Below are 9,596 nucleotides of genomic sequence, written 5' to 3' on the forward strand. Positions count from 1 at the left end.
GGGACTCAAGCAAGTCTCTTGCCGCCCCTGACTCTGCCTTGTGAATTATGCTGTAGGCACGTGGGAAGCTTTTTTTTTACATAGTAGACTCAGTGATGGAAACATTTAACTACGATGGGGAGCTGACAGTTTGTATTTCGGTAGTACTGTTAAGGCACCCAGAATGAGAGTACTGTAAAATAGAACTCTGGCTGGACCCTTTCAACATGTAAGACTTTTCATTCTGTGGGGCTAGGCGTACTTGGAGTCTTTGGGACTATGACATACCCAGCTCTGTGAGGAGTTCTAAGCACCCTCAGTTTCCCATCCTCAGCCCATTCTCCAGCACCAAGTCCCAGCCACCATCCCCCACGCCTGAGTGAGTATTCCTCATCTTGTCAGTCAGAGCCAGCCTCCTCAGCTCTTGGTCTCCCTGGTGTGGATGTGATGCTCGATGGGGAGAAGAGCTCACCACTGAACTATTAAACTCTTTTGACTGCTTTTATTTTTCCTTTTTCAGGTTCAAGTGCTGGATTGTGTCATGTGACCGTCCCAAAACTCAGAGCACCCTTTGGCCATCTTTGCCCTCTGTCACATAACTTGAAAACTGCCTGATGGCCTTTTTGCAATGGTTCCTTCCTGGAAACCTTGATTTCATTAAAGAAGTCCTTTCCTGGCATTCCACTGCCCATGTCAGCCCATACTCCTCAGACACCCTTAACAAAGGCAGCCACACACGTGATGTAACAAATTACACAAAGTAAAGAATTACACGAGTCATATGTTCAGAGGAGCACTGGCCAGTCCACACAGGTAGTGTGGGAAGAGGTGCCAGCTCCCACTGAGTGCCAGGCCATATCCTTAAGCCTCTTAGGGGATAGAAAAGACCAGGAAACTGAGGCTCAACTCAGGTGTATAGTCATAAGACAGCCCCTTCCCCCTGTACTTGGTAGTGATAAAGAGGCAATAATTGAAGTGTAATGCCCCAGCTCTCTAAACTATGGAGAAGTTTACCTGACACCTAATTGTTCAACCCTTACCCTTTCCAAGATCAAGAGGCATTTGACTGGAGGAAAGCAATCTTCTTTGCTTTTCTGTTCCTCTCCTCCACCAAGGAAGTATGATTGGTGTTGATGATCAAATGTGTCTTATTCTTTAAGATGGGGTAGGGAAAAAAAAAAAAAAAGATGAGGAATGGCCAGAGAGGAGAGGCTTGGGACTAGCGGCTGCTACATGGGAAATGAGTTGAAAGGCTTAAGAACCCCTGTCCATTCCTCTTAGAGACTCCTTATCTCCTTTCCTCACTATGAGAATAGGAGCTAGGTGCTAAGGATAGTCACATACCTTTGTCCTTTCTATGGTCTGGCCCAAGTGAGAGAAACGTGCTCTTGGGAAGTACAGACCTTCCCGATCAGCTTCAGTTCATTCCTGTTTCTACCAGACCACAACTGCTGGTTCTGTTAGTAATCATTTGCTGTGATCTCCCCTTCTTCCCCCCATCCTCTTAAGACTCTTGTCTAGAGCCAAGAGGCCACTGCTGAGGTATGGTTAGGGTGTGGAGATTTTTTAATTCCTTGGCTTCAGGCATTGTCCAACTGAAGAGCAGAGGGGTGAAGCCTGTGACTCCTTTAAGCCTCACATCCCTTCACCACCATTGCGGTGCCCTGGTTATCTAGTTCCACAGCGAGAGGTATTTTATGTCCATAAAGTGCCCGTGGTAAGTGCTCAGAATTCATCTCTTGGCTGTGGCGGGTGCTGCTGCTTCTCATTCCATCAAGGTGAAGAAACTGAGGCACAGTGAGTCCAGAGGAAGGTGGATCAGGATTGTGGGAGGAATGAATGGGTGACTTGAAGTGGCAACTAATGTCTTGCCTGCTTCCCAAGCCTTCCAAACCAAGGAGTCTCCACCCTCTCCCGTCCTCTGCTGTAACTGGCCTTGTAACATGCCTTTCCCTATTGTACTGTTCCCTCTGTGCTGCCAGGTACTGCTATATTCCAAAAATAAGATAAAAATTATAGACACTCTGCTCCCTTGTTCTCCCTTCTTCCACCCTGAGCTTTGGGTTAGGGGGACTAAAATGCCCCCCTTCAGAATCCCTTCCACCTTGGTCTGCTGGCCGTACTCCCTAGCCTAGAGCAGTGATTTGGATTCAAATGCCCTGTAACCTTCAGCCTCTTTACTATTTTCTTGACCCTTAACCCTTCCCAGACCTGGGGGACTCTGGGATTTCTAATTTTTATTGACCTGAAGATAGAGGCTGAGAGCAGGGACATTCCACAGGCTCTTTGGTCTCTTGGCTGAGGGGAATTTGGGGATAAGCAGGCTATACCCTCTTGCTAAATAATATCGTGAATCAGGTAGGCCTGAGGGGTAGTTTAGTAGCTCTCATAGATCCTGGATGTTGAGGTCACCCCCCCCCCCCAGCTCTAAAGTCTGAACTTCTGTTTCCATGACCACTCAGTTCAACCCGTTCGGCTCGAGAAGGTTGGTCAGGGTGATTATGGGTTAGAAACCTCCATGTGTCAGCCCTCTTGCCCTTTACCCCCATTCCCAACCCTGGAGGCTTAATACAAGTGCTTAAGTAGGTTGGTACTGGGGAAGAGCAAGGTTTGGGGAATAAGGGACCAATGGGGCACAGTGGGCAAGGTCCCTCCCATTCCAGTAAAGCCAAATACCAAAAAACAAAAAGTCACAATAAATAAATAAATTAAAAAAAAACCCTCCCATGTCCTTCCTTTGCCCCATCCTCATTCCACTTCCGGCTGCTACTGGAAGGAGAGAGGGGGAAAAGCTAAGAATGGACTCTGACTTACTCCTACTGAGCTGTCAGGGGAAGTCCCCACCCCCACCCCCAAACTATACCAAGCCTCTCACCTTGCTGTGGAAAAACAGGCTTGGGGCAGGGCTCTCGATTTACTCCCATTTCAGTCTCTCTCCTTGTCTGCTTAGTCTCTAATCTTTTTGCCTCTCTGTTCCTTTGCTTTCTCAATGTTCTGTCTGTTCTCTGTCTCAATCCTTCCATCTTCTTCCTCTGTCCCTACATCTGTCTTCTTGCCAAACCTTCTCACCTGCAAATCTCAGATACATTCCACCCTGACTGCCCTTCTTTTCTCCCAACCCCTCACCCCTCCATCCCCACCTGCCTCCCTCTGCTGTATTGCACACTGCTTGGTCAGGGAACAAGGTGTGATGTTCATGGGAAGAGGTGGGGGGCGCTCTAGGGCTTGGGGAATGGGGACCAGGGCTGGGGTTCTTGGGGTAGGGTCTGAGGGAGGCATCCACTGTAGCCCACACCTTAGGAGCAGCCACATCGATCCACCACCATGCCAGGGATCTTGCCGTAGATAATCTGCTGCTTGTCATTGAAGTAGAGCATGTTGATTGGGGACATCTTGGTAGGGGTGCAGCAGGGCCCAGCAGAGCCTCTTGGGTTGGCCTGTTGCACCAAGTGGGTGTGTGGATACTTTTGCATGAACATGTATTCGCACTGGCCGGAGCAGTAGTTGGCCTTGTAGCGCTTAGGTGCGATGATCCAGTCCCAGCCAAAAGCCTCAAAGTCCACTGTGAGAGGGTATCGGCAGCAGCGGGACTCACTCGAGTGTTCATCGCAGTCCAGGCCTAGGTTCCGCCGGGACCGCTTTGTGTTCTCTAGGACTCGAAGCTCCATGAAAGGATGCTAAGGGCCAGGGAGAGGGGAGAGAGATGTGACATAGCCCTCAGCAATTTCTCTTACCTGTTACTTTCCTACCTGCATCTCAACAGAAGCATCAGTCCAGAAACCATAACCTCTTTGCTTGTTTACAGCTCCCACCCAGACATTCTACAAACTTCTCTTGACATCTAGCCATCTCTCCTGTTCACTTTCCCTAATTCTTCCTTTTCTGGTCCTGTGACCTCATCAGATTCTTGGTCCAGGGCCTTATCAAGGGCCAGGTTCTTTGTTTTGTTTTGAGATAGAATCTCATATAGCTCAGGCTGACCTTAAATTTGCTATGTAGCAAAGGTAGCAAAAAATGGTCTAGAACTCCTGGTCCTCCTGTCTGGCCTCCCTACTGCTAGGATTAGATAACACCACGCCCAAGGGTCAGTTTTGTGTTCCCACGGATCTCCCACTAACTGATACCTTCACCCCAAATCCAGTTTTAGTTTTCAGCTGTCATCTGGCTTAAATCCCTGAAAAGTGATAGTTGCTACCCCACCTCCTCTGAAATTAGTTCCTGGCCCCAACCACCACATTCCTGATCTACTTTTTCTAACCCCCATCTCTTGGGGACAGGTTATACATATCCACCACCACTTCAGGCCCCCTGCTCACCAGCCCCTCAGCTCCTGGCCCCAAGGAGGTGACAGCCAGGTCTGTGCCACTGGGATCAAAGGCGTTGATCTCGATTCCCCAGTTGCTCTGTGGCTGGCGAAACCAGCTGTGTAGCACTTGCTTGAAGTCGATGCTCTGCCAGTGGCCGGACCGTGAGTGTAGCTCAATCTTTAGTGAACGGATACGGATGTGACGCCGGCCTCCACCCCCTCCCCCTGCGGTCCCTTCCCCAGTTAGGGGTTTCAGTCGTAAGATCTGCAGGTAGACTGTGGCTGGGCGGGGCACAGGCCGAAGGTACACCCACAGTTGGGCCTTCAGTACCTTCGTGAACATCACCTTGGGGCTGAAGTGGAAATGGCAGCAGAGAGGGCTGCCATCTGTCTGCACTGCAGGGTCCGCTGATAAGAGAGAAGGGGGCACAGCATCAGCAAGGGGTGTTTGTGGAGGGGTTCAGCAGCCACGGTGGCTTTAGCAGATTCTTCTCAGCCTGTTTTCCAGTTCTTCTTTTTACCCTTCTGTGCCCGTATTGTTGGCTACTCTGTCTCTGGTACCTAAAGTTGTCTCATCACTAGGATGATGGATCTGTTAGGCCTTACTCGTCTATACTGTTCCCTGTAACATTTCTTCTAACACAAAGGATCCATCTGCTAAGACAGTTGTGGAATCTACTTCCATCTGAGTCCTTCCCTGCCCCAGAGCTTCTCAGCTAGTCTCTGGCTTTTTTGAATCTTTAATGCTCTTTGTTCTTAGAAGCTATACCTCTTGCTATACCTGCTATCCTCAAGTTACCTTGCCCTATTTCTGCCCTGGTTTGTGTAATGAGCAGGTGGAGCCTGGCAGCCCATTCCCCCCAAAAAGCAAAGGAGGCAACAGAGGAAATATCCCAGGGTTCTAAGAGATGGATTTATAAAGAAAATCAGATCAGATCTAGGCTCCTGATTCCCAGTAGCACATCTTTCAGAATGGAACCACCAAGCATTTCCTGTGTTTCTGACTCCCCATTCCTCTCCTTAAGAACAAGTGTTCTCTGCTACTTCCTCACTGTCAGTGGATACACTCATCTTCTGAGGAAGGAAAAACTTGGAATGTCCTACTTGCCCAGAGTATCATCATACTCAACACACTGCGTCAGCTATATGCAGCCATCTTTCCCCCTTGAGCTCCCTTCCTTTGTTTAATGCAGTGCCTCTAACTTTACAGAGTTAGAGAGTTAACATTCCAACTTGGCATTTCAGCCAATTTCCCTTGTTCAGGATCCTAAAGAGTCTCAAGGATGGTTCTCAGCGTTTCCCTTTGCTTCCCTTAAACTCTTAGCCTTTGTTTTGAGACATGAGTTTGTTAAGTGATTCTGACTGTCCTGGAATTTACTACGTAGTCCTTGCTGGCCTCAGCTCGTAGCAATTCTCCCGTCTCATCTTCCCAGGTGTTGAGATCAACATGTACCACCATGCCCAGCTTTTCCTGACCTCCTAAGTGGGTTATTGATGCCCTAAATTATGTCCTTTGGATAGGCATGTCCATTCTCTAGATAGGAAGAGTCTGGAACAAGGCTGTTCCAGAGCTGCGTAAGTATGGTGAAGTCTAGGTCCTTGTCTGTCACACCCAGGTATTACCATCTGCATAATCAGAGAACTTAACATCTGTTGTCTCCTGTTAGCTCTCCATCACCCCAGGAAAGTATGCACTGACTATATACTCAGACCACGGCACACCGTGTCCTCCTGTGGCACCCTCTCCCTTTGCTCTTCCGAGATCCCAGTGTTCTGACACTTACTCCTGTAAGGTAGAATGGGGATGAGGAGTGGAGATTCAATAATGAGGAAGTGATGATAAGCCAAATGCACACTGCATCCGATTGCAGCACAGCTGTGCGGGTGAGCGTGTGTATGTGTTACTGGGGAGGCCAGTACCCTACCACTGAGCTTCATTCTCTTTCTCTTTATTTTGAGACAGGGTTGCCCAAGGCTGGCCTTGTACTCTGTACTTCAGGCAGGCTTTGAACTTCAGAAATTCCTGCCCCAGCCTCCCGAGTAGCCGGGATTAGATGCCGGTACCACCAGGTCCAGCTGGAATGATCTGTTTCTTGCCATTAGGGTTGATGTCCTGAGAATATTTTATCACCATTGTAGTTTCTGTGGCTCCCATAATGTCAAGCAGTAAATGTACGTTGAATGGCAGGTTCCTCCTAGACTCTTCTGGCAACAACGAAATAGGTTTAACCATGTGCCTGGGTTGTTGCCTGTTATCCAACCTTAACCATTATACTTCTTAGTGTCATACAGATAATCCCGTACATTAAATAAGAACGTGAAAAATAATAATAGCTTCCCAATAAATGTTCATTTTATAAGCTAAACATTCCACTTAAGGCTGAGACAGGGTCATGGGCTATCCTTAAGTCTGGTTCCTTCGGACAAGGGTTCCTCTATCTCTGGCGCAGGGAATCCACATATACGTCTGTGTATCTGCAGTTATGTTTCTAGGGGACAAGACGTAGGAAAAGGGAAGAGGTTGAAGATGAGGTTGAAGGTAAGAATGAAGAGACTGAATGAAGACAGGTTAGACCAAAGACCAGCAGAGGAGCGGAACAAGTAGACCCCAGTGAGGGGAGCAGATATTTGGTAAATGGAGACACTGGGTAGGCTGGACTGGAGTGGGTAGGGTAAGAGGGCAAAGGTAGGACCCTAGTTGGGTAAATAAGAGATGTAAAGGTGCAGAAGAAGGAACAAAGAAGCAGGTAAAGCTGTGGAGCTCTGGTGGGGAGGGGAAGGGGCCACATCTGTGTTGGATTGATTTGGTTGGTGGCAGGCAGCAGGTCAGGTTTAGTAGGCGGTGCTGGTGGGGGAGAGAGGTCATTGCACTATTTTCAGCAAAAGCCCAACCCCCTCTCTGCCTACAGCCTCCACCCCACCACACACCCTCTCCCAACTCAGGCTGGATGGCCCAGGGGCAGGAGGTTGGGCGAGAGGGCAGGGGCCTCTTAGTGTGCACAGGAGAGACAAACTGAGGGGCTGGGCTTGGCTCCTAGAAGAGCAGGGGGCTGGGTTCCCAGAGATGAAGGCTGGGGTGGGAGAGTGAGAGGGTAGAGGGAACTAGGGCAGGCCGAACAGCCCTAGGAAAGGTGGGGGCTGGGGTCCAGGGTTGGCTGGGGGAGGGGAAGCAGGGGGAGGGGAGCAGAGGCCATCTCTGCTGACAAACACCTCCCCCGATTAGCAGAGCACAAGTCTCTTATTAAAGCGGGTCCCTGGGGATTAGACTATAAAAGTCTCTTTTTCCTTTTCCCCCCTCTCCTCTCTCCCTCCCCTCCCCTCTACTCCCCCTCCCTCTCTTAAGGTCGCAGCTAGACTCTTAAAGGGGAAGTACAATACCTGGTTTGAAACCCAGTTCCTGGGTTACCTAAGTCCTGGAGTGGCACTAAAATGGAAGTCAGGGTGAGACCCAGCCTCATCTGGCACGGTCCCACCCCCAGGCTTAATGGCTACTGCCCAATTTGTGCATTCAGAGTCCCTTCACTTCCTGCTGCTCCCCACTACCAGAGTTAATTCTGGGCTCGAGCCTTCTGGTTAAAGGAGGCTAGGGATACTGAAGGGCGACGGGAAGCCTACAGCTGGGTCACTCACCCTGGAAATACACTCTTTACATCAAACAAGAGTATCTTTTCTCTATATATCTTGCATCTTCCAGAAAATTTTAGGTCATTCATAATTTCCCTACAACTGTTTTCTGGAATCCTTTCCCCATCCCTGCCCTTAGCCAATCTCAGACTGACCCTGGTTTCCAAAAGTAGAAGCAATAAGAACAAGGGAGACTGAGAACTTCCAGGTTCTTTTGAGTTTCTTTACAACCCTAACCAAGTTGGAGATGAATTCTGCAGAGACTAGGTGGCAGTGCCAGGCACTCAACCTTCCAGATGCACACCTGGGTTCCTGTACCTCTACCATGGGGGTGGGCCACTAGGATTTCCCCGCAACCCCCAGCTTTTTATGACCCATCTGCTAATAAACCGGCCCCCCCTTCTGTTCAGAGCCATAAAACCAAAGGAGGGGGGCTTGCCAAACCACTAGGGAATAGAGAAAGCCTGGTTCCCTGGAGTTGGGGGGGGGGGGGCCGCCGGCCAGGGGGGGGGGGGAAAGGGAGTCACCTGACCCTAGGGAGAGGAGGCAGTGGGGGCGGTAGTATTGGCCTGGATTTTCCAGGCCATAAAATTTCAAAGCCGCTCCTGTCTATCAGAGTGTTCATCCTCCGTTTGGCCAGGGACTCGGATGCCTGGGTTCTCCCATCCCCCTCATCTAGTTCTTTCTCCCTGGGTCTTCTCTGGCTTCAGCTGTGGGTAGGTCAGGGAGTAAGGACGCTAAGTAACCAAATGATACTCGTTAAGTCGCAAGCGCAGTGGAGTTGAGTTATTTGAGCGCTTTCTGTACCAGGAAAGAACAGCTCTTCTAAGTCCTAGGGGATACCCAGTGCGAGATCAGGTGCAGAAAGGAAAGGTGTCAGTCAGCTGGGTGGCTGAGAGGGACACCGGGTTTAGGTCCTACGCCTTGGCGTTAGAAGGAACACTTAGTTCTTCGCAACCCGGTGGGCGCCTTCTGGAGCACCGGGCAAGGAGTTGGCGCTGGTGCCAGAGCAGTGGGAAGATGGCACTGCGGCCCAGCTGAGACTGCACGGGTCACGGAAGCTCCCCACCTAGCGCTCCAGAAAAGTCACTGTTGGGTGCCAGTTTCTAGGACTACTTCAACTTGAATCTTTTTCACACAGGGGGTGGGAAGCAATAGCTCACAACCTGCCCGGTTTGGCCCCCCTCCCCCAACGCGCCATCCTCCCCCCACCCCCGAACGGGGCGTGCACTCAACTCCGCTGCCCATCTTCTCCGCTCCAAAAAGTTGTGTGGAGTGGCCCGGCTCCCCAATCCGTCAAGTTTTCGCAGAAAGGGCTTCCGGGTCCTTCCCGGACTGCACTGCACCGCGCGCGCCCCGCAGCCCACTTACTCTCCTGGGCCATGCTTATGACCGTCTCGGTGGTAGCGTGGTACTCGTCCTCTTCCAAGAAGTCCTCGGGCTGCAGCGCGTCGCCTTGGAAGTCGTGCAGATCCAGGATCTGCTGCAGCGGCGGCGCCTTGGGCAGCAGCTGCTTCACCACCTCCCGGCTGATGTTGGGCGCCTCCTTGAGCCGCAGTTTGCTCAGGATCTGCGACTTGATGCTCTCCAGGCGCAGCTCACGGCTGTGCTGCCGCCACACGCACACGGGGCAGCCGTCCGGCTCCGGCGCAGCGGACGGGGCCGGCCGGCTCGAGCGCTCCCCCCC

The 9,596-nt window shown here is 50.8% G+C and overlaps 1 protein-coding gene across 1 annotated transcript; it reads right to left on the bottom strand.

Moving 5' to 3' along the window:
- Positions 1-466: 466 nt before the first annotated feature.
- On the bottom strand, positions 467-9,590 carry Gdf11 (growth differentiation factor 11). Its single transcript, XM_028786674.1, has 3 exons — positions 9,281-9,590; positions 4,296-4,693; positions 467-3,656 (listed from the first exon to the last, which is right to left on the bottom strand). Exons 1-3 carry the CDS (start codon positions 9,291-9,293, stop codon positions 3,276-3,278), a joined length of 792 nt encoding a protein of 263 aa, XP_028642507.1. The 5' UTR covers positions 9,294-9,590; the 3' UTR covers positions 467-3,275.
- Positions 9,591-9,596: the final 6 nt, after the last annotated feature.

The sequence above is a fragment of the Grammomys surdaster genome, unplaced genomic scaffold (genome assembly GCF_004785775.1).
Source record: "Grammomys surdaster isolate TR1022 unplaced genomic scaffold, NIH_TR_1.0 125562, whole genome shotgun sequence".
In the NCBI taxonomy this organism is placed as follows: domain Eukaryota; kingdom Metazoa; phylum Chordata; class Mammalia; order Rodentia; family Muridae; genus Grammomys; species Grammomys surdaster.

Excerpts from the sequence above, each read along its gene's own strand:
- Gdf11 (XM_028786674.1), bottom strand. Across the intron at positions 3,657-4,295 it reads GGCCAGGAGCTGAGGGGCTG|CATCCTTTCATGGAGCTTCG; the intron begins GTGAGCAGGGGG and ends CCTGGCCCTTAG.